A 25,000-nucleotide genomic window follows, 5' to 3' on the forward strand; every position below is an offset into this window, starting at 1 on the left:
CATGTAGGAACGAAGGAAGAACTTTTGGATGAAAAAGGGAGAGCTCAAAATCTTGCTACTCGCCGGTAGCCAGGGGCAGATCACTCGCGTCTGTGCATTTTAGCTTTGCCTTGATTTGCGCACAAGTCACGTTTCCCGTTACACTGGCTCTAAGATAGAAAAAGTAACAACAATTAGATAAAAACAACATTTAAAACAACAAACAAACACAACAAGACTGTATCCAGAAGGTTTTGTTCATGACGCTAAGTATAATAAAAGCTGTTTTAACAGCTACAGATTTTTGCATCAGCATCATTGCAGCTGATTTCAAAACCCTGGCTATTACAGGTACCGCATGTATCTTAACTGTTGCGATGTCTCCCACAGCTGTAGGCAGAATCTGAAGTACTTAATTATCGCAAACATATACTTGCACCTGAGGTTTTCATGCAGGATAAATTGGTTATTCTAATTGTAATCTCTTAATTTTAGCGCATCACCAACTCATGTCCCTAATAGAAACAGTTTCTGTGAGGACGTAAACTCCCCCCCCCCCCCTCTTTAGTTTTAGTAATCTCTTAAAATCCATTTAATTATGCAAATTACCTAACACTGCTAAGGGTCAAACATGCAAATCTTATTTCCGTTTCCGATTTTTGTTTTCAGGCTGAAGGCATTCTTTACTAGATAACATACGAAACATCTTCTGGACTGTGCAACAACAAGTCTTTACCTCACCCCTCTAATTTCAAACTACAAAATGGCTACTGGTGGCAACGACACTGAATCTAAATTGTGTGCCGTGTGTTTGGAAATCTACCGAGACCCTAAGTTCCTGCCGTGCCATCACACGTTCTGTGCCCAGTGTATCACTGACGTCGCTAACCATCACACGGGGGGTACCTTCCCCTGTCCCTCTTGTCGCGAGCCCACCTCTCTGCCCAAAGGGGGAGTGGCCGCCCTGCAGGCCAACTTTTACATCAAGAAACAGTCAGAGAATAATGAGGAGATGTGTAAAATACACAAGAAGAGAGAGCTGGAGTTTTTCTGTGTCAGGTGCCAAGAGGCCATCTGTATCAACTGTAAGATGACCAAACACGAGCAGCACCAGACAGATGACCTTCACACAGCCATCCAACAGAAACACAAAGAACTACTCACTGACAAGTCTCGCCTGCAGAAAGCAGAGGAACATCTCAGGGAAAGTCTGAAGACGACGAGAGCAGAGCAGCAGGCCGTGCTGGACAAGAAGGCGGCAGTGGAGAAAAACATACGTGACCGACACGCCGTCATGGTGGCCGCTGCTGACAAGTTCAGAGATGAGGCCCTGGACTCGCTTCGTTCTGTCAGCACAGACATTGACATCGGCATTGATCAGATCCTAAAACAGCAAGAAGGCGACCTGGAGAAATGTTTGGATATTCAGCGACAAGTTGAACGTGCCTGTAACAGCGGAAGAGCGAGTGACGTCATCACTGTTGTCCAGGAGATGAAGACAGGACGCGGCAGTGAGCAAGCTATCAAGAAGCTGACGCCACAAGGGCTGGAAACTGTCTATCGTCCTGTTCTAAGCTTCAAGGTAACTGGTAATGTCATACTGCAAACGACACGTGACTTCGTGGGCACGGTGACCAAGATGGAGATGGAGGTTGCAGCGCCTGAAGTGAGGGTGGTGAAGCGGTTCCCGTGTGGGCAGGAGGCTGACATTGAGGTCTTTTCTCTCTGTCATGTTGATAGTGACCCACCTAGTGTGAGGGTGTCGTATGAACGGCGCCAATTGAAAGAAGACGCTCCCGTGGAACTTTACAGTGAGGATGGGGAATACAAGCAAAATGATGATGAGGTCGGTAAAATGTCAAACAAACGATATGCCAAAGGACAAGTTGTATCCCCGTACCCTCGGGCAGGGTGTATAGACACATTCTGCAAATCACTTACCACAGCGAACTTCCAGCTAAGCAACGACTTATCAGGAGAGGCAGAGGTCGACATTGCCAGAGATATGTCGACAGAACTTTTAAATGCAGAACAGAAAACAGAATTCACCATCAACGTGGGAGCCCATCGTGCATTCGACGTGGACGACACGGAGCAGTTCTTCGTGGTGGTGGAAGAGCCCCAGCTCCCCGACGTGTGGCGCAAAGTGAAACTGTACCGACGACCGGGAGCGCACGCCATCAGCACCTACAGCCCTCCTGCACATCTCCCTTGCTGCCAGCCGTCCGACGTGTGTTTCTACAGGCTGGGCGGTCAGCACGTGCTGCTGGTGACAGATGAAGAGAACGACGCCATTCACGTGGTGGATGTGAGCGGTGGGCGTCTGAGGTTTGTGCGCTACCTGGCCCCGGGCTGTCCCTGGCTGATCCAACCCACCGCCATCACTGTGGATGTCTCCGCTCGCCTGTGGCTGGCCTGCAGGGGTGGTACCATCATCTGTATGGAGCCCCTTGACAAGAGATACACAGGTATGCGTGGCACTCTTCCTGTGCCCGCCTGCTCGTCTGTTTTTCTGTTTGTCTGCCTGTCTCCCTATATGTCAGCCCGTCTGTCTGCCTTCCCTCTCTGTCTTTGTATACGTCTGTCTCTCTCGTTCTCACCTTCTCTCGGTCCCTCCCTTTCTCTCTCTTGGTTTCCATTATATATTTTTGTTTTTCTTTCCCTCCCTCTCTCACTCTCTCTGTTTCTCTCCCCCCCCCCCCCCCCCCCCCGCTCTCTCTGTCTGTCTGTCTCTCAGTCTCTCTCTCTGTCTCTCTCTCTCTCTCAGTCTCTCTCTCTCTCTCTCTCTCTCTATCATGTTTTCTATTTTTTCCTGTGATTCATGTGTACCCCCCCCCCCCCCGAAAGGGGCTGTACGCCCATATTCAATTAAACTGTGTCAGTGTCAGTGTCAGTGTCTCTCTCTCTATCTGTGTGTGTTTGTTATGCGCCAGTACGGGCGACCAGAAAGTAATACTCCAAGGCATTGACAAAATGTCTGGGGCCAACAGTGCATAATTGTGCACAGATGTGCCAATGATTACCGTCTAATGTACATGAAACTAACGAAAGCATTATATAATTATAGGCTTCTCTAATATATTTTGTATCAATTTTCCAGGTGTGACGGGACGGCTACAGAACTCTGTTACAGAACTGTGCCCATGGAATCAACACAGTTGTATGTAACGTGTCTGGACTCGCTGATTGTGATAAGTCATGTCATTGGAGTACTCCTGCACTCTGCTACATCACTGTGCTCAAAGTGCCTATGGTTGATTTTGCTTAATTCAAACATGCTGATTTGAATGTAATTCGACATGCTGATTTTGATCAATTTCACTTGGAGAGCTCCTACACGCTGTTAATTCATTGTGGTCAAGGTATGAACATAGTGATATGTAACGTGTTATGCAGAGTGAACTTGCTGATCTTGATTTATTTTGCTGGTGTGACGGGAGAAATTCATGTACTCTATTACATCACTGTGACTATCAAAGGACCCACACACATTTATTAGACAACATTATTTGTGGACTGGACTTGCTTATTTTGAATTATTTCAACTTGCTGATTTTGATGTGGTTCACTGGTGTGACGGCCGTAGTGCTCTTGTACTTAAGGGATCAACAAAGTGACATGAAACGTGCACTGCAGAGTGGACTCGCTGATTGTGATTGATTTCAACATGCTGATTTGATACATTTTACTTGTGATATATACGAGTGCTCCTAGCTGTACTCTAGCTGTTACATCTCTGTACCCAAGAGATCAACACAGAGAAACGTAACATTCTTTGTAGATTGGACTTGCTTCTTACATGTTTCTATTTTCAATTTGTTGATTTTGATTTATTTCAATTTGCTAATTTCGATTGATTTCACAAGTGCTGTTGTACTTTGTTACATAAATACGTGTACTCAAGGTACCAACGCAGTGCTAGTGATATGTATGATTAACGTGCTTTGCTGATAGGACTTGCTGACTGGGATTTATTTCAGCATGTTGATTCCGATTTATTTCAACTTGCTACTTTTTATTTATTTTAACTTGCTGATTCTGATTTATTTCGCTTGTGTAATGGGCCTGCTCCTGTACCCTGTTGCATCATTGTTCCCAAGAGACAAACACAGTGATATAGTACTGTTCAATCTTCGTCCTATACTTATATCTGAGACGTTGCAAGCCTACGGTGCTGCTGGGAAATACGCACGGAAGATCGTAGTAGTTATTATTATCTTTATTGGTTCGATATTTTAAATAACAATTGTATCGTTGCAGACATTTGCATCAATTGCTTTTATTGGAATTCCTGCAGGCTTAATTGAAGAATCGAATGATGAGCCGTTTTGTTCTTTCCTTTTTCAAATTCAACTGGTATTAACACATTCATTACTTGGACTCAATTTTAAACAAACCCGTTTTGGATGGTTGCTGTTTTTCTAGGGTTTGTTAAACTTTACTGTATAAATGAAATAATAAAGGAACAAATGACGAATGACTGGTGAGACAGACGTGAGAAAGAATGTTGCATAAAGGAATGAATCAATGAATGAATCAGGAAATAATCTTCAATGCCCTGATTCACAAACAATCATGTGGGATTCAGAGTCTGGTCGATAATGTAGGATTTAGAGTCTGGTCGATAATGTAGGATTCACAGTCTGGTCGATAATGTAGGATTCACAGTCTGGTCAATAATGTAGGATTCACAGTCTGGTCGATAATGTAGGATTCACATTCTGGTCGATAATGTAGGAGTCACAGTCTGGTCGATAATGTAGGATTCACAGTTTGGTCGATAATGTAGGATTCACAGTCTGGTCGATAATGTAGGATTCACAGTCTGGTCGATAATGTAGGATTCAGAGTCTGGTCGATAATGTAGGATTCACAGTCTGGTCGATAATGTAGGATTCACAGTCTGGTCGATAATGTAGGATTCACAGTCTGGTCGATAATGTAGGATTCACAGTCTGGTCGATAATGTAGGATTCACATTCTGGTCGATAATGTAGGATTCACAGTCTGGTCGATAATGTAGGATTCACAGTCTGGTCGATAATGTAGGATTCACAGTCTGGTCGATAATGTAGGATTCACAGTCTGGTCGATAATGTAGGATTTAGAGTCTGGTCGATAATGTAGGATTTAGAGTCTGGTCGATAATGTAGGATTCACAGTCTGGTCGATAATGTAGGATTCACAGTCTGGTCGATAATGTAGGATTCACATTCTGGTCGATAATGTAGGATTTAGAGTCTGGTCGATAATGTAGGATTTAGAGTCTGGTCGATAATGTAGGATTCACATTCTGGTCGATAATGTAGGATTCACAGTCTGGTCGATAATGCAGTTGCCTCGCTGTATGTAGTTCCATTGTATGCAACAGCTGCTAACTAATGATTGTTTATCTGATGTGCATTTTCCACTTGATATTTATCTGTTAATATTTCAATTTGATGATGTTCGTAAAGAGTTGATGTATACAGCCAGTAGTGATGTTTCTGATATAGAAAGGATTACGCGGCAGAGGAATGCGTGCAACATATAGACACGTAGGTGTTTAAATAAATTGTTCAGTAGGGGCTTATATTCTCATTCTTAGTTATGTAAGACGATGATGGGATAACTTTACAATACGCTGGTAAAAGTTTTGGAGAACTTCGACATGGGTTTACATCGAAAATATTCCGATACTGAGTGTGCTACCGAAGATATGTGGGCGAATGGCATAGTTGAGCAACCATTACATGATCTGTGTAAATGTTAATAAAACCATTGAAAGTAAATAAATATTACTTGGAAAAAAAATGAGATAGTTTAATCATGAATTCAACCGAGAGGGAGAGCACGAGAGAGAGAGAGAGAGAGAGAGAGAGAGAGAGAGAGAGAGAGAGAGAGAGAGAAAGAGAGAGAGAGAGAGAGAAAGAGAGAGAGAGAGAGATGTACAGAGACGGAGATACACAGAGAGACAGACAGACCAACTGACTGACAAAACAATCAACACACAAAAACAAAGGAACACTTATTTTGATAAGATCACCACCCTTAATTATCCTGTCCCATACCATCCTAACTTTTATTTATCTATCTTATCCCATATCATCCTAACTTTTATTTATCTATTCTATCGTATCGTATCGAATCGTATCTGCTCGTTCATAAGTTATTTAATATAAAATCTCTTATCTTGTGTTTTATTTTATCAGTACCTTATCTTATATTTCTGTGTCAATATTATGGACAGATGCAATGGTATGTTCTCTATTCTGGGACAACTCATTTGTACAGACTCTCACTGAGAATTATTGTGCGTGTGTGTGCAAGATTTCGATGATTTTCTCCTTCTTACCCAACCGGCCTACCTTTATCGTGCATTTACATGTTCAAGCAAAACTATATTCATCGAAAATGTACAGTTATAACTATATAGACCACAGAACTCGACTGACAGCCTACTGCACAATATCAATACACCCAAGCAAGACACACTTCCTGGTCGATTGTGAAGTTAATTAATAAAACACAGCTTGACACAGGAAGCGTCCTACAGGCTCATGCCTTTGAATGTGAAGGAGAAATGCAGAATAACTTTTTACAAAAAGAATAGGCCCGAACACTCATGTACAGTGACTAAGCACTGAGTGTGTGTGCGTGCTTGCGTGCGTGCGAGTGTGCGTGTGTGTGTGTGTGTGTGTCTGTGCGTGTGTGTGTTTGTGTGTGTGTGTGTGTGTGTGTGTGTGTGTGTGTGTGTGTGTGTGTGTGTGTGTGTATGTGACAGTCTGTGTGACGGTGAGTGTGTGTGTGTGTGTGTGTGTGTGTTTGTGTGTGTGTATCAGTGTGACAGTCTGTGTGTGACGTGAGTGTGTGTGTGTGTGTGTGTGTGTGTGTGTGTGTTTGTGTGTGTGTGTGTGTATGTGTGTATGTGTGTGTGTGTGTGTGATAGAGACAGAGACAGAGGTAATGAGAGATCGAACGAGGGAGAGACCAAGAGAGATAACAGAGAAAGTGTGACTTTAAAGCAAAAAACTGAAGAAAAAGAAAAGCTATAAGTGTTCATTTCCTTATAACCTGGGGAACGGGGCAAAAGGGGTAAAAAAAAATGGTTACAGAAATGATATCGAATGGAAATGGTAAAGTGAATGTAGATCTAACAATTGCATCATGTTATACCTATGTACGCCTCTGCATTATGGAGAATTTTCAATTTGAAAAATTTAATGTGCCCTCACTGGCCAGCCATAGCTTGGGTGATTTGTTTACCATGGGAGACAACTACAACTTCGTTTTGCGCGAGCATTTAAAGCAGAACTCTGCACGTCAACAAATCTTTGGTAAGTAAAGTATTTCGTCTTTTTTGTGCGATTTATAGTTTGAATTAAAAAGTTGCCACTAAAAACTTGCAATATCAATGAATATTTCCGAGGTTTTACTTTGTTATAGGACAAATAAACGATCGGAAGCGATTGGAAGCGATCGATTTGATACTGCAGCAGACGATGCTTTGACAGTCTGTAATACGCTGCAGTGTTCGCTCGAATATATGTTTTTAATTCCTTTTTTTGTCTTTTTCTTTATGAAAACGATCTAGTTGACTACTTTTCTTGGAATGCGCAAGAGGATGATAATCAGCAGTAGCTAAATATCTGTATTTTACTGTAAATAGGACCGAATTGTTTCAGCCGACCTTCACCTTTACGCCGGCGCTAATGTTTTTTAGGTCACAAGTATCGCTCGCAAAACAGATCTAAAGCTGCTGAGACAGTGTTGTGTATAAAATAGATTCACCGGAAAAAAGACATGATTGTACTTCTCATGATCAAACAATGAGGTAATTTAGCTACATGTATATTCTAACGTTGCCTTGTTGAGAACTGGGCGTGCGAGTCTGTGTGCGTGTGCGTTTGTGTGTGTGTGTGTGTGTGTCTGTGCGTGTGTGTGTGTGTGTGTGACGGTGCGTGCGTGTATGCAGTGTGAGTTTGAGTGTAAGTGTGTGTGTGTGTGTGTGTGTGTGTGTGTGTGTGTGTGTGTGTGTGTGTGTGTATGTGTGTGTGTGTGTGTGTGACGGTGCGTGCGTGTATGCAGTGTGTGTGTGTGTGTGTGTGTGTGTGTGTGTGTGTGTGTGTGTGTGTGTGTGTGTGTGTGTGTGTGATTCCCTGCCAGATTAAATGTCTAAAGTGATATAACACAGAATGACTCATACTCAGTTTAATTTATTTTGCAGCTTTTGTTCCAATTACAAACCATGGCGCTGTGTGTTTTGTGTGGTGATCCGCTCAACCTTGGAGAGAAGACTGTTGTGCCAACAGACAGAGGAAGAGATACCATAAAAAAAAGGCTAGTCTGGAACGTGGTGATGCCGTTTGTCTATCAGAAGGTGAAGCAGTGCACGAGGTTTGTCGTCGCAATTACACGAATGCACGTAACATTCAGAGCGTTTTGAAGAAGAAACCAGAAAAAGAGATAGCTTTATCAAATCTAGCACAGAATTTGCGCTCACAGAAAGAATGTTTTGACTTTGCTAAATGTTGCCTTTTTTGCGGCAAGGAAGCAAACCTTGACTCGCGCTCTGGTCCCAAAGTGTATCCAGTTAGGACACTTGACTTTGAACGCACAATTTTTCAAGTTTGTTCGCAGCGCTGTGATGAATGGGCAGACATTGTACGAAGCAGACTGGAGTTTGTATCAGATTTGCCAGCTGCTGATGCAGTCTACCATCAAAACTGTAGTCTTTGCTTTCGGAGCAGGAAAAGACCACCACGGTTTACTCAGTTGCATCAAGGCAACAAACAGGTGAAACTTGGTCGACCGAAAGATGAGAGGAAAGCTGAAGCGTTTGAGAAAGTTGCTACCTACCTGGTTCAAAATGAAAACGAACAGATAACAGTGAACGACCTGATTATCAAAATGAAGGAGTTTACAGATGATGCTTATAGCCACCCGACGATGAAACAAGAACTTCAAAATTATTTTGGTGAGCAGCTCATCGTCACGGAAGTCAACGGCAAGTCAAATGTCGTAACATTCAGGAAGGTGGCCTCTTCAATTCTTCATAACTTTTATGCAAAAAAGGTCAAAGATGAGGATGCACACATGAAAAGCTGATTCTCAAAACCGCTGCAGAACTGCTAAAGAATGACTTATGTGCCGACATCCCGTGCAATGTACCCCAGTGATGATGACATTTCATCGCGTGGCGCCAACTTATAAGAGTTTGTTCCAAAGTCCTTACAGATTCTTCTTGAAAACATCTTCAGTGGAAAGGAAACCAGCGTGAAAGTCTCATCGATTGGACAGGCAATTATGCAGGCATCTCGCTCACGATTGTTGCTGTGTCCCCTACAGATCGGACAAGCTGTGCAAATGCATCACTGTTTTGATTCAAAGTTTCTCATTGACACATTGTATTCTCTGGGATTCTGTTCATCGTACAAGGAGGTTCTGACCTATGAAATGAATGCTGCCGTTTCAGAAAACAACGTTGCGTTTCAAGTTGATGGCCATTTTACCCAATATATCGCAGACAACCTCGACCACAACACAGCAACACTTGACGGGTGGAACACATTTCATGGAATGGGAATGATCGCCACTGTCACTCCGATCATCGGGAAAACAGACAGGATCAGAAGAAGAACTGACGTCAAGCCAGAAGAAATAGTGAAAAGAGCTAAAGTTGACATTCAGTACTACAACAGACAAGCGTGTGATGGCCTGCTGAAGCTGAAATTTGAACATCTTGAAAACGTGTTTGTAGAAGATGTAACATCCAAGGTGGATCTGCTGTGGAAAGCTTGCTGGCTGTTGCAACCCGACAGACCATCTTGGTCTGGTTTCATGCAAGCCATCCACAAGGGCAGATATCCAGGACAGTCATCCATAATATTTATGCCGATGATCGACATGAATCCCAGTGACACCACGTGCATATTTTCTACCCTGCATTTCATCAGTGCTCAGGAAAAGCGCAGCAACACGACACCTGTGTTGACATTTGACCAACCCTTATGGTGGAAAGCTCTTGGCATTATCTCCAGTGAGCCAGATGGCAGCGACCTTAAAGCCATTGTCCTTCGCCTTGGACCCTTCCATCTGCAAATGAGTTTCCTGGCGTGTATTGGCCATCTGATGGAAGAAACGGGTCTTCATGAAATGCTGTCTACTGTGTACGCAATAAACGCAGCGAGCAACATGCTTCAAGGGAAAGCTGTGCTGCGTGCCGTTCGAGGACACATACTTGTTGACGCAGCACTAAGTATGCTGTTGCTGTCTGACATATTCCGTGTGCCACTGCCACTGCTCGAAAGTGACACAGAAAAGAATAGAGATAAAAACACGCAAGATGAGCAGACAGGAACACTTTCGACCCCTTACGAGTCTGAACTCAATGTGAACCAAGTTGACGCACTGAGCATCAATAAGGACACTGCTGTGCAGCTTCACGGTGTTCTAGAGTTAGAAGCAGCCTCGATGAAGGAACTCAGAAACAACCTACAGTTGCAAACACTTGCTGAAGTGTTCCTCCAAGACAATGCGACCTTACAGGATATCCTATCAGCAGGTGAAAAGGCGTTAGTGCTGCTCTACAACGGTAGTTCCAGAGAGGGTCTCGATGAACTTCGCTACCGACTCTTCTGTTCAAAGGTAGCTGTTGGAACAACGTTTGTGCAAATTCACACTCTGCCACCCACCTCAGCAGCTGCCCGATTCCACAGCATGCGAGTGTACTTGCAAGTACAAGAATGGATGGGACTCAAAGTGGCCATGGATCCCACGGACTACGGCTGAAAACTTGAGCATGGCATCCTTGTTCCAGTGACAACAGATCTGCCAGCAGCACCAGCCGATGTGTTAAAGGTGATTCGCTGCACATGCAAAAGTGGTTGTGACACAAAGCGGTGTAGCTGCAGGAAACACGGACTAGAGTGCACATCTGGATGTGGGGAATGTCGCGGTGTTGGCTGCTGCAACTCGCCTCTACCGTCATTTGAAATCGAGAGTGAAACATCGTAACCATCATGTTTTCCTCAAACGGTAGGCCTATTGTGTTATGCACTCTTTTCTTCACCTGTAGATGACTTTGAATGAAAGCCGTCCTAGGAAGTATTCTCTGCTGAAGAAGACAAAGGGATAGGAATAGGTATAGTCATATTAAAGAATGCGTATTTCTTTTATCGTCCGTACGTGAACAGCGCATTGCATGGCGTTATTGTTCATTTCATTTTCATTATTTTATTATCCCAGGGCTGGGAAATTCGGGTAGCTTCCTCCAAATGAAAGCTTGCAGCAACAAGAGTGGTGCTAACCAGGTGTGCGCGTGTTAAGGTGTAATCAGCTAACTGCACTAATAGCAGAATGACCAAGGTCTTTTACGTTTTACTGTGGTGACACGGGGGTGGGACATGGATACCGTTTCTTAGTCTGCACATACACTTGACCCTTGTCCGTCCACCGGCTTAATAAAGTGTTCCTTATAGATGATGGTAGGCTAATGAAGCGCCGTAGAGTGGAATTTTGCGGCGTTATTGGCAGAAACAAGGGTTTTTATATGTGACGTAATCAAACCGTCATAAAAAAGTTATGCAGAGGCTGCCAACGGTATAACTCGTTGGGAAAGTTGAGACAGGCTATCTAAATGCGTTGCAACAAAAAAACTTTCTGTAACCATTTTTTTTGGGTCTAAGCATAATTCTGGACAGGCTCCCCACGCTATTAGCCTAAAAGTGCTGTCCTTTATTTAACAATATAAAACTTGCAAGCACCTGTCCTCCTCAACCGAAAGTAGGTTATGCAAGATGACGTCACACAGCAGCTGTCGACGGTAAGAGGAACACGTCGGGTGCTCGTTGTATTTACAAGTATTACAAATATCTCACCTTCCGTGAGACTTTCACCCTCGGGACTCTTGCATCGTTTTACTGAAACAGGTCAGTTGCTTTGTTGTTCATTCAAATGAAGAATGTGTGATCGTATGAAAGACACTACAGTTACTTTCTGTTTTGTTCCGTGTGAGCAGTAATGTATTGTCGGTTCTTCCGGCCCTAGTGAATGGCTGCTGGTATCCATTGTGATCTGGTTTGTTTGGATAAACTGTACCCTCAAAGCAGTTTATCACGGTGACTATACGTACTTGACTCATGCATACCGACGCTTACTCATGAGGCTTTTCAATGAAATACTGTGAGGCCACAACACGCCTGCAGAATCGAAAGGGTAGTTTGATGGGGGAACTTGATTAGTCATTCATAAGAAAGGCGCACAACTCTTACAAAATGTCTGCAGTTATAATGTTGCAGTTCCCTCCCTTATGGTACATTCCCAAACACAGCTCAAAGGAGTGGGGATTGTTAACACACACACACACACTCTCACACTCACACACACACACACACCACACACACACACAAACACACACACTCTCATACTCACACTCACACATGTACACACACACACACACACACACACACACACACACTGACACACACACACACACACACACACACTCACACAACACTTAAGCACACCTAAGCACTGCGATGCTAAAAACTATAAATCTTGACTTGAGTAAATGTACTGGGTGAAAACAAACTTCTTACTTTCAGCAAGAGAGAACAAAAGCATAGACGAGAAAGAGGGAGAAACTACAGTAGCACACAAAGCAACTTAATGTTATTATTCCTAAATCAAAAACACTCTCTTTTACTAACACAGATGACACTTCCAAGCGCTTGTGCACGACAACCGAAAGTAGACCGCACAGGTCAGTTGTTTTCTTGTGTATACATGTGGAAAATATATGCTTGTACGAGACAAATAGGAGTTATTTTCTGTCTTGCACCAATGATGGGGAGTGATGTCGCGTCTTCCGCATGGCTTGCCGAACAACGTACATGTAGTTGTCATGTTTTCACAGGTGGCAAAATATGGACTGTGCTTGGGTTTTGAGGGCGCGATAATGATAAGGATAAGATTTCAAATAATTCATGTGAGGGTAGGGCTGCTTTCTCACAAGTTTCCAAGCCCAGAAACTGTCCGGCTGTAAACGTGGGTTCTTTATTGTGAGCATGCGTACACACGGTGGTGATTGGACACCGCCGAGAATTAAGAGTCTCCACAAAGTTGACTCTGGGAAATATATACTCCTTGCCGAACGTGGGGATCGAACCCACGCCGATAGCCAACACTGTTTTTTAAGCCAGCGCCGCTACCGACTGAGTTCTAAGGCATTGCAATGTAAAACCGCAACATTTCAGTAAAAATGAAAAACAAATGATTGACGCAAATCTTAAACCTTTAAGTAAAAACAGTGGTGTACGTGTTAACTTCATTATTAAAAGTATTCTGATTAACAATCATAATGATAATGCATGTATTTTCCAGTGATACGACTGAACGCTGCGTGCAGCCAAGTCAAAGCATATTCAGAAGCAGACGGCCATTTTTCCTGCGGGCAGTAATGCTGCGATGTGCTTGACTGCGTATGCTATCTTTATGATTTTTTAGACTGGCTGCTTTTCACAGAAACACCGCATTATTATCACACTGAATTTATTTGCTCTCAATAAATTATACAAGCTAAGGCGCACACAAACCTTCATGTGTCTATGGTCAGTATAAACGCGAGGGGGTGCTGCTACTTATACTAACTTTAATTTCAAATTCAGTCATGCATCATGCTTATTTTTGTTAGGAAAAGTAAATGAAGTTTCTTACGGATGTATATGAATGCATAATTTTGTTTTTCCTAAAACCTTTGATTGAACATTACTTGTGAGTGTGTACCTCTATGAAGGCGAATGTGCTTATGATTATGTGTGTATGATTTCTAGAGTTATTGATTGATTGATAGATAAACACATTGTCTAAACTTCTTAATAAATTACTTCCCTGCTTCTACAGATAGTTATGCATTCTGCTGAATACATTCATATGAACATGCGAACGCCTCAGGCCGTTTAAAAAGCGATGAAGCTCATAAAACTGCGGTGAAGTAATTGGAGCATGTAATGTGCGGTCTGTTAAATCGCATTTTGCTTTCTTTCAGCACTGCTAAGTCCTATCCTGGGTGTACACAATAACACTCGGTCATATCGGAAGGAATCCTGACGCTTAAGATGGCTGCCGGTAGTAATGGAGTGAATATAAACACCTGTGCTGTGTGTTTGGACACGTATCACGAACCAAGGTTTCTGCCCTGCCATCACACGTTTTGTGCAAAGTGCATCACGGATCTTGCGAACCGTCACACGAGGCGACGCTTCCCCTGTCCCTCCTGTCGCAAGCCCACCTCTCTGCCCCAAGGGGGAGTGGCCGCCCTGCAGGCCAACTTTTACATCAAGACACAGTCAGAGAATAACGAGATGTGTAAAATCCACACAAAGAAAGAGCTGGAGTTTTACTGTGTCAGGTGCCAAGAGGCCATCTGTATCAACTGTAAGATGACCAAACACGAGCAGCACCAGACAGATGACCTTCACACAGCCATCCAACACAAACAACTACTCACTGACAAGTCTCGCCTGCAGAAAGCAGAGAAACATCTCAGGGAAAGTCTGAAGACGACGAGAGCAGAGCAGCAGGCCCTGCTGGACAAGAAGGCGGCAGTGGAGAAAAACATACGTGACCGACACGCCGTCATGGTAGCCGCTGCCGACAAGTTCAGAGATGAGGCCCTGGGCTCGCTTTGTTCTGTCAGCACTGACATTGAGGGTGACATCGACCAGATCCTGAAACAGCAAGAAAACAACCTGAAAGAACTCTTGAGAATTAAGCGACAAGTTGAACGTGCCTATGACCTCAGAAGAGCGAGTGATGTCATAACTGCTGTCCATGAGATGAAGACAGGTCGCTGCAGTGAGCAAGCCGTTGACAAGCTGACGTCACAGGGGTTGAAAACCGTCTGTCGTCCTGTCCTCCACTTCAAGGTCACAGGTGACGTCATACTGCAGAAGACACGTGACTTCATGGGCACGGTGACCAAGATGGAGATGGAGGTTGCAGCGCCTGAAGTGAGGGTGGTGAAGCGGTTCCCGTGTGGGAAGGAGGCTGACGTTGAGGTCTTTTCTCTCTGTCATGTTGATAGGAGCCCGCCGGTTGTGTGGGTGTCGTGTGAACGGCGCCAATTGAAAGAAGACGCTCCCGTGGAACTTTACAGTGAGGATGGGGAATACAAGAAAAACGATGTGCAGGTCGGTAAAGTTTCATACAGAAGACGTGCCAAAGGAAAGAGTATGAGACCAGTCCATCGGGCAGGCTGCATAGACACACACTGCAAAGCACTGAACACAGCACACAGAATGAACAACAATTTGTCAGGGAAGGCAGAGGTCGACATTGTCAGAGTGATATCTACAGATCCATTAAAGACAGAACGTAAAACAGAATTCACCATCAACGTGGGAGCCCATCGTGCATTCGACGTGGACGACACGCAGCAGTTCTTCGTGGTGGTGGAAGAGTCCCAGCTCCCCGACATATGGCGCAAAGTGAAACTGTACCGACGACATGGAGCGGACGCCATCAGCACCTACAGCCCTCCTGCACATCTCCCTTGCTGCCAGCCGTCCGACGTGTGTTTCTACAGGCTGGGCGGTCAGCACGTGCTGCTGGTGACAGATGAAGAGAACGACGCCATTCACGTGGTGGATGTGAGCGGTGGGTGTCTGAGGTTTGTGCGCTACCTGGCCCCGGGCTGTCCCTGGCTGATCCAACCCACCGCCATCACTGTGGATGTCTCCGCTCGCCTGTGGCTGGCCTGCAGGGGTGGTACCATCATCTGTTTGGAGCCCGTCGATAAGTGATTCTTGGTGAGTGTGTACGTGTTGTTGTTGTTGTTGTTGTTGTTGTTGTTGTTGTTGTTGTTGTTGTTGTTGTTGTTGTTCTTCTTCTTCTTCTCCTTCTTCTTCTTCTTCTTCTTCTTCTTCTTCTTCTTCTTCTTCTTCTTCTTCTTCTTCTTAATCTTAATCTTCTTCTTCTTCGTCTTCTTCTTTTTCTTCTTCTTCTTCTTCTTCTTCTTGGTGGTGGTGGTGGTAGTGGTTGGATGGTGCCCCTTGAGTTAGGAAGCTGTCAAAGTATGCTTTTGTGCAAACCTTTTAAATAGCCTTCTTGTCAGTGTCCATCTGTTGATTTGTCTGCCAGTATACGGCTATCTATCTATCTATCTATCTATCTATCTATCTATCTATCTATCTATCTATCTATCTATCTATCTATCTATCTATCTATCTATCTATCTATCTATCTATCTATCTATCTATTCTCCACCCATTGCACCTCGGTAAAAGCAGACATAACGTATGTATGTTTTCTTGCTGAACAGTGAGGGAACGTATACTGTGTGTACTGTCAGCGTATACGGTAGTATGATTCTCCTATCTATCTATCTATCTATCTATCTATCTATCTATCTATCTATCTATCTATCTATCTATATATCTATCTATCTGTCTTTCTGTCTTTCTGTCTATCTATCTATCTATCTATCTATCTGTGTCCTGTGTTTGTGAGTAGTAATTGCAGGAGTCAATGCGAACTCTACCTGCACCGCGTGCTGTGCTGACTTGTGGAAGTAGCAATACTACAGTTGTGTATTCTTTGATTATGGTCCCCGTGATTTATGTCTTTCTGTGGTTTATTTTCCCCTTTATTTGTCATGTCTTGTTTATTTTAGAGGCTGTTCGTTTGGTTGGCTGGTTGTTGGTTTGGTTGTTGGTTTGGCTGTTGGTTTGGTTGTTCGTTTGGTTGTTCGTTTGGTTGTTCGTTTGGTTGTTCGTTTGGTTGTTCGTTTGGTTGGTGCTTTGTTCAGTTGGTTATGTGTTCTTGTTTTTGTTTGTTTAAGTTTTTGTGTGTATAGTTTTGTACTCTTACACTGAGGGCCCCAAAGGGTTTAAAATCGTGATCGTGATTGGCGTTTTTTGACCTTTCTGTGACCGTGATTGCCGAAATTTCCATTTCTGTGATCGTGATGGGACTTTGCCCGTGATCCGTGATGACAAAAAAATCAAGTCTCGTGATCGGGATCGTCATTTGTTTTTGTGATCGTGATGGGCATTATTGCAAAGCATTTTATTTTCAACGTACATTTTTCACAGCTGTATCACTCTATGATCCTCTTATCGTCAAGGAGCCAATCCCGATTGAAGGGGAAGCAACAACACATTCAGAAATATGATTTTGACAGCGATTGCTTCCCTTTAAGAGAACCAATCACACACAAAAAAGAGATCCAATCAGAAGGCAAATTGCCAAAGTCTGCCAAACTTCATCCAATGGAAGGGCTTCGTGCAAAAGTTTTGAGTGCATTCAGTCAAATTCGAATTCGAAGATCAAAAATGGCGTGCAGCGGTACTGTCATCGAACTTCTGTTATATTTTGTGGATTCAAGCCAGACCAAAACAGGCGGCGAGAATGCCTTCCTTGGTGGAAAGGTCAGGCCACGGGTCTGGATTTTGTCAGGCATGCTACTTTTCCGGTAATTGCCGGAAATCCGATAAAGCCGTTTTCAAAATCCGGTAAAGTCAAATTTATTCCGGTGAAGTTGAAACATTTCCGCAAAAACGATCCATGTGAATATCGCGCAACGCGACCGGGCGCCGGTCTCAATGAAGCCAGCGCACAGTAGTGTTGTTTTCACCAGTTTGGAGGTGTGTTGAATGGTGGTGGGGGGAGGCTAAAATGGGATTTTTAACAAGATCACAACACTATTACAGCCCTGAAAATGATGTCCAGAATGCACCAGATTGCACAGATTTTAACCGTTTTTTGAAAAAAAATCCGGGGGGGCATGCCCCCGGACCCCCTAGTTGGCTTGCCTGCTTCGCAGGCTCAGTCAGGCTTGTGGCTTCGCCACTGGCACTGCGCGCTTCTTTCAGGTAAAACCATTTTTGGCCTGTAGCATTCCTGTTTGTTTTTCAAGGCCATGAAACCAGGCGATGGTGTACCTCAAATTGTATGGCAAAGTTGAAAATAAAGTACCCATCACACATACATGTTCTTTAATTTTAATCCACCCAATAGTTTTTCAGAATATGGGTTTACAAGCTTTAGCTCTGGAAATGTGAAATTGTGCAAGTATATATTCATCACGGGGGATAACCTGTCAAAGGCCGAACAGAAGCCGAAGGCCGCTCATGACACGTGTGAAGGCAAGTTTTGTCTGTTTTCTAGGTATTGTTTGATTTATGTGGGGATTTAAGGTAAGCTACTGATTCAGCGATGACTAAATTTGTTTCTCGATGCATAAAAAGTCAGGGAGCGATTGATATTTGCCCGTAAATATCCTTCAAAGCTGAAAATGTCCGCGATCGAGCACCGGAAATGGCTGTTCGATGGGTTTTGCAAGTAGAAATGTGCTTTATTTCACCAAATCAGCTCGTATTTGGTGTGGGTACGGGATTCTAGAGGACGAAGGAGTCATAAGAGGTGCAAAGAAGTGCTATTTGGGAGTAGAATAAATCTTCCGAGACAGTAGACAAGAGAAGGTCATATTTGAGAGATGCGCGTAGGCCGATTGTCTTTCCGACAAGCGAATGATACAGCAGATTAACCATTCGTTTTGACCAGAAACATAGTCTCTAGTTTTTACGAATGAGTTTTTTAATTAAAACAATCACGAGAACTCTCTCGCTTAGCCTAATGGCTGTTCGATGGGTTTCGCAAGTAGAAATGTGCTTTATTTCACCAAATCAGCTCGTATTTGACATCGGTTTGGTATATATATATATATTTTTTCTAATCCTACCGCGAACTGGATAGCAGACGCGGCACGACTGTTGCACCACACTTTGAAGTAATCCCACACTTTGAAGTAAATTACTTCAAAGTGTGGGGATGTGCCCCACACTTTGAAGTAAACTCAGTTTTTACTTCAAAGTGTGCCGGGGGATCTTCCCACACTTTGAAGTAACTTACTTCAAAGCGTGGGACTTTTGCATGCCTGTTTGAGCCTGATGATTTTGTCAAAAAAAATGGCAGTCTTTTGGATGAGTGAACAGAAAAAGTGAGCGAGCCAAGAAACATAGTGATGTTTGTTATCAGGCTTTTAAGCAATGTCCCATTGTTGAGTGTGACGAAAACTCGTGGTGACGATTTTAAAACATGTTGGGTCACGCATGGTCCAATCTTACATGGTCCAATCTTACATGGTCCAATCTTATATGGTCCAACCTTACATGGTCCAATCTTACATGGTCCAACCTTACATGGTCCAATCTTACATGGTCCAATCTTACATGGTCCAACCTTACATGGTCCAACATTACATGGTCCAATCTTACATGGTCCAACCTTACATGGTCCAACCTTACATGGTCCAACCTTACATGGTCCAATCTTACATGGTCCTATATAACATGGTCCAACCTTAAATGGTCCAATCTTACATGGTCCAACCTTACATGGTCCAACCTTACATGGTCCAATCTTACATGGTCCAACCTTACATGGTCCAACCTTACATGGTCCAATCTTACATGGTCCAACCTTACATGGTCCAACCTTACATGGTCCAATCTTACATGGTCCAACCTTACATGGTCCAATCTTACATGGTCCAACCTTACATGGTCCAACCTTACATCGTCCAATCTTACATGTCCAACCTTACATGGTCCAACCTTACATGGTCCAATCTTACATGGTCCAACCTTACATGGTCCAATCTTACATGGTCCAATATTACATGGTCCAACCTTACATGGTCCAACCTTACATGGTCCAACCTGACATGGTCCAATCTTACATGGTCCAACCTTACATGGTCCAATCTTACATGGTCCAATCTTACATGGTCCAACCTTACATGGTCCAATCTTACATGGTCCAATCTTACATGGTCCAATCTTACATGGTCCAATAATATATATATGGACCATGTAAGATTGGACCATGTAAGATTGGACCATGTAAGGTTGGACCATGTAAGATTGGACCATGTAAGATTGGACCATGCGTGACCCAACATGTTTTAAAATCGTCACCACGAGTTTTCGTCACACTCAACAATGGGACATTGCTTAAAGCCTGATAACAAACATCACTATGTTTCTTGGCTCGCTCACTTTTTCTGTTCACTCATCCAAAAGACTTTGCCATTTTTTTTGACAAAATCATCAGGCTCAAACAGGCGATGCAAAAGTCCCACGCTTTGAAGTAAGTTACTGAGTTTACTTCAAAGTGTGGGAAGATCCCCCCACACTTTGAAGTAAAAAATGGGTTCACAGTCGTGCCGCGTCTGCTATCCAGTTCGCAGTAGGATTAGAAAATATATATATATACCAAACCGATGTCAAATACGAGCTGATTTGGTGAAATAAAGCACATTTCTACTTGCGAAACCCATCGAACAGCCATTAGGCTAAGCGAGAGAGTTCTCGTGATTGTTTTAATTAAAAAACTCATTCGTAAAAACTAGAGACTAGGTTTCTGGTCAAATCTGCTGTATCATTCGCTTGTCGGAAAGACAATCGGCCTACGCGCATCTCTCAAATATGACCTTCTCTTGTCTACTGTCTCGGAAGATTTATTCTACTCCCAAATAGCACTTCTTTGCACCTCTTATGACTCCTTCGTCCTCTAGAATCCCGTACCCACACCAAATACGAGCTGATTTGGTGAAATAAAGCACATTTCTACTTGCAAAACCCATCGAACAGCCATTTCCGGTGCTCGATCGCGGACATTTTCAGCTTTGAAGGCTATTTACGGGCAAATATCAATCGCTCCCTGACTTTTTATGCATCGAGAAACAAATTTAGTCATCGCTGAATCAGTAGCCTACCTTAAATCCCCACATAAATCAAACAATACCTAGAAAACAGACAAAACTTGCCTTCACACGTGTCATGAGCGGCCTTCGGCTTCTGTTCGGCCTTTGACCGGTTATCCCCCGTGTTCATGTTTGTGAATGAGGGTGTGGGAGTTGAATGTGTATGAGAGAGAGAGAGAGAGGGAGGGAGGGAGGGAGGGAGGAGGGAGAGAGAGAGAGAGAGAGAGAGAGAGAGAGAGAGAGAGAGAGAGAGAGAGAGAGAGAGAGAGAGAGAGAGAGAGAGAGAAAACAATGAAAACAACATTCTTGTTGCTGATTACAAATCATGATATGTATTTCTATGTGTGTATGAAAGAGAATTAAAAAAATAATAATAAAAAAGTGCAACAGTTCTCACTTTGTGTTGAATAAACAATAGATCCAAAGGAGCGAATTACTGTGTGTTTACTTTGACACGTGCTTTCTGTACATGCAACTTTTACCGTGACCGTGATTTGCCATTGGTGTTCGTGATCGTGAAAACAAAAATCAAGGTAACTGTGATCGTGAAAGCTAAAATTTCCCTTCCCGTGATCGTGATGATACCCCCCCTTTGGGGCCCTCTACACTGTTACTGCGGGAAATGTAAATTTATTTTTAGATTATTTGTACTCGAATACAGCGAACACTGGTTATCAATCTCACTGCACTTTTCCTGTGTCTGTTTTCAGGATCCACGTGACTACAGCCTGTTGTGATACAACGCAGTAGACAAGGTGCCGTCTCCACGGCGTGTCTGTAATGTCTGGTAGGTGTCGCCATCACAGTTGGTGCCTGTACCTCATCGGAATCTTACCATCAGGGTCCAACCTACATATCATCGCGGAGTTTGGTCTTTCGTTGAGACAGTTGACATGCGGTTTATCTGACATGACCCAATACGTAATGCTAACTCATCTGAGACCTTGTGATTACCCGCTATTACGAGTTAGTCGTGTGACAGAGAGTTTTTTTGCACACGAGACTGTAGATGTCTCACGACGGCGTAGCCGAAGTGAGACAGCAGCAGTCGAGTGTGCAAGAAAACTCTCTGTCACACGACTCACTCGTAATAGCGATTATGTCTCAATATATTACGTAAACAATATATTATTTAGACTTATATTACATTATTTACAAACAATCAGCAATGTTGCAAAATAAATCATTATTTACGTAAACAATGAATTATTTACGTAAACAATGAATTGTTTAGCCAACACATTTTCCATTATTTAGGTGTTTCTAGGATTCAAACAAATTTACGAACATTTTCTGATAAATAATGTTTGGAGATACCTTATATTGAATTATAGTATATATACACAAAGAAAAAAATGAAGCTTAGAAATCAATTCTTGATGAATTGTTTAGGGAAAGCAGTTTTCATTATTTAGGGGAATCAAGAATTGACTTCTAAGCTTCATTTTTTTCGTTGTGTATAATTATACTATAATTCAATACAAGGTATAAGCACATGAGCTTCTAAATAATGATTATTTAGCTAAAACTGGTGAAAAAACATGAAAAAGTATCCAAATAATTATTTGACAAACGGAATGCGATACAGGTGTAAGGTTCTATCTTTTCTTTTAAATTTCATCCTCTGTGTACGTAGCAAAGCGTTTCGCCATTTTCGGTTTTCGTTGCAGACGACGATAGTGAAAGTAGTACCTATTGTTTTGTTTTGACCTTTCGTATTCAGGGTTCTTAATTGAAGCTTGGTAAAGGGACCGTGTCGTGTAATTGGAAAGTTGACGAAGCTTTTGAAAACAGAAATTGAATGAAGAAGAAAATGTGGCTTTCAGTGATTTTATTCTTTTTCAGTCAAACACGAAGTGCCGTGCACAGATAAAACGTGATTGACTGACCAAGGCCTGTTGGCACACTATTCAGAATGCACAACAACATTTAACAACACTTTGATACCCATTTTTCTACGTTCGTGATCACTTGAAATGAATACTGAAAACATAAGTGTTTAAGGTAGTGACTGAATGTATGTGAAGGTAAAAATTGTCAGAAATAAATGCATAATCAAAATAATTGATTTTGGCATCAAAGCGTGTAACATACATTATTCCCCCCACTGCTTCTTTACCTCTGTAAACTTGTAGGGGTAGTTATTTTTCGATAATGACCCAGCAACCAAACAAATAACGACCCAGCAACAGCCTGAATCCTCGATAGTGCAATGGGTTGAGAAGTTGTTCTGTTTCGGTACTACTTTTGCGACTGAAAAGTTCCGAACGCTCTAATGTACGAAGTATACATTTCTGGAGAAAACAATACAAGCAAACCGCATTTAAATTAATAATAACGGGCCTGAACACACGAATCTCCATATAAAATCCATGAGTTCGGTTGTTTTCTGAATCTAGATCTGCTGTGCACAAACGTTCATCACGAGCAAATTCCCAAGGTAAGTAACTCATACTTTGTCTAGCGACAAGAGTAGTTCCCCTTCTTGTCACTTAATTTCTTCGACAACACTGACTGCAATCCGACGGTCAGTTTTCAACAATATTTCATTTTATAAACAGATCACACGCAACCAAATGCACACATCTCATCAATTTAAACAACATAAAGCGGTTTCATACACTATTTTCCCCAGAAAACTGAACTTCATACAGTAATTAACGTTGGAACACGGGTGCAAATGCTAGTCCCATTTGACGAAAGAACATTATCCTAAGCGATACTAAAACATGAAAAGAACACACAATATCTGCCTTTACCGCCACAGCAGAATAACAGCATATCTGTGTACTTGATTTTAGTCCAAAACAGGGAAACTGACAAGAAGTGTGAACAGAATGGAATGATTTGCACGGAACTATACAACTGCGCATTAATCGATCGCCTGCGCAGGTTGACTGGTTGAGTGATTCGGATTCAATCGAACTTTCGCACAAAAACTCCTGTTTTTTTTTAAATAACTGAAGAAAGGAGGAATAAAGAGGTTACACACCTCGTCTCAGTGATTATTAAAAATAATGGTCTCAGTTCGCGGTCATGAAAAAGCTCGCTGAAGCTCGCATTTTTCATGATCCGCGAACTTCGACCATTATTTTTAATAATCACTGAGACTCGGCATGTAACCTCTACATATTGCACACGTTTGCTTTAGTAGTGGCAAAGACGGAATGCGTGTGACATACTTGGATGTTCACCTGGACTTTAACAACTGCGCACTTATAACTGCCTCGCTTGTGTCTTCTTCGCAAGCAGCTGCACTTTTTGCCAGATAAGTCTGTTTGTGTTTAATTAGTATGTGTTTGTCTGGGCTCTTAAAAGACCGCTAGGTCGAAAATCTGTCAATGAAGTATTGTGTTTTGTTCTTGTTGATTAAGCGCACTTATAGCTGTGTTCAGAATGAATTGAAGAAAACCACAGCCCAGTTATTTAGAGCGTTAAATGTTTTTAGTGGCACTGATGCTAATAATGCTGTCGATTGCTTTTAGAAATATTTTCGTCTGTGAGAAAAGATGCTTTTATTCCATGCGAAAGTGAAGACAGGTCTGTGGTCATGTTAGTCCAAGAAAAGTGTGTACATTTGTGGCACTGATGCTTATAATGCTGGCGATGTTTTAGAAACAATTCGGTCAGTGAGAAAAGGTGCTCTTATGTCATGCGAAAGTGCAGACAGGTCTGTAGCAATGTTCGTCTAAGAGAAATGTGAAGTGTGCTGATAATTATGCCTGATCGTTCACACAGTACGGAAGGCATCGTTACACTTATCTTTTCATGGTTGGTTGTTGATGTTTTCGACACGCATTCATGTATATCGATACACCCTTTAAAGAAGGAATGAATGGACGTGAAATGACAATGAGTTTAATTTGCTGAAATAAAAACATATTCCTGCTTGTTACGGCTTGAATTATTTGAAACATGAGTTTTTGAATGTATAATTGAGACGTAGAAACCAACGTTTCCAGTAAGTTGTAAATATTGTCGACAACGAGTGTTAGAAGGCACAATGTATTTAACATGAGATGAGCGCTGGCGAAGTGTGTACGAACCTTACTGACACATTTTTCAGTTCCAGTCTTTTATATGAGACGAGTTCGTTCAGCAGTGAACACTGTACTCTCAAACACTGTTCTGTATAAAGTGATGTTGCATTTCCTTGATAAATAACAACCTTGAACTGCCTATTGTATCCCTTTATCTATAACTATATACGGCTTGTGTGTGTCCGTGTGTTCGCTATGCACGGCCAAAGTTCTCGATGGATCTGCTTCAAATTTG

General features: G+C 42.6%; 2 protein-coding genes across 2 annotated transcripts; both read left to right on the forward strand.

Annotated features, from left to right (window-relative positions):
* The first annotated feature begins 679 nt into the window (after positions 1-679).
* Positions 680-5,822, forward strand: LOC138976265 (uncharacterized). Its single transcript, XM_070349104.1, has 2 exons — positions 680-2,447; positions 3,080-5,822. Exons 1-2 carry the CDS (start codon positions 743-745, stop codon positions 3,145-3,147), a joined length of 1,773 nt encoding a protein of 590 aa, XP_070205205.1. The 5' UTR covers positions 680-742; the 3' UTR covers positions 3,148-5,822.
* Positions 5,823-14,075: 8,253 nt separating this feature from the next.
* On the forward strand, positions 14,076-24,616 carry LOC138976931 (tripartite motif-containing protein 59-like). The gene is made up of 2 exons (XM_070349825.1): positions 14,076-15,767; positions 21,436-24,616. Exon 1 carries the CDS (start codon positions 14,076-14,078, stop codon positions 15,759-15,761), a length of 1,686 nt encoding a protein of 561 aa, XP_070205926.1. The 3' UTR covers positions 15,762-15,767; positions 21,436-24,616.
* Positions 24,617-25,000: the final 384 nt, after the last annotated feature.

This window comes from Littorina saxatilis, linkage group LG9 (genome assembly GCF_037325665.1).
Source record: "Littorina saxatilis isolate snail1 linkage group LG9, US_GU_Lsax_2.0, whole genome shotgun sequence".
Lineage (NCBI taxonomy): Eukaryota > Metazoa > Mollusca > Gastropoda > Littorinimorpha > Littorinidae > Littorina > Littorina saxatilis.

Bases quoted from the DNA above. Each gene is read 5' to 3' on its own strand.
- LOC138976265 (XM_070349104.1), top strand. From the start codon at position 743: ATGGCTACTGGTGGCAACGACACTGAATCTAAATTGTGTGCCGTGTGT. The intron at 2,448-3,079 runs GTATGCGTGGCA...TCAATTTTCCAG, and splicing joins CCTTGACAAGAGATACACAG to GTGTGACGGGACGGCTACAG.
- LOC138976931 (XM_070349825.1), top strand. From the start codon at position 14,076: ATGGCTGCCGGTAGTAATGGAGTGAATATAAACACCTGTGCTGTGTGT.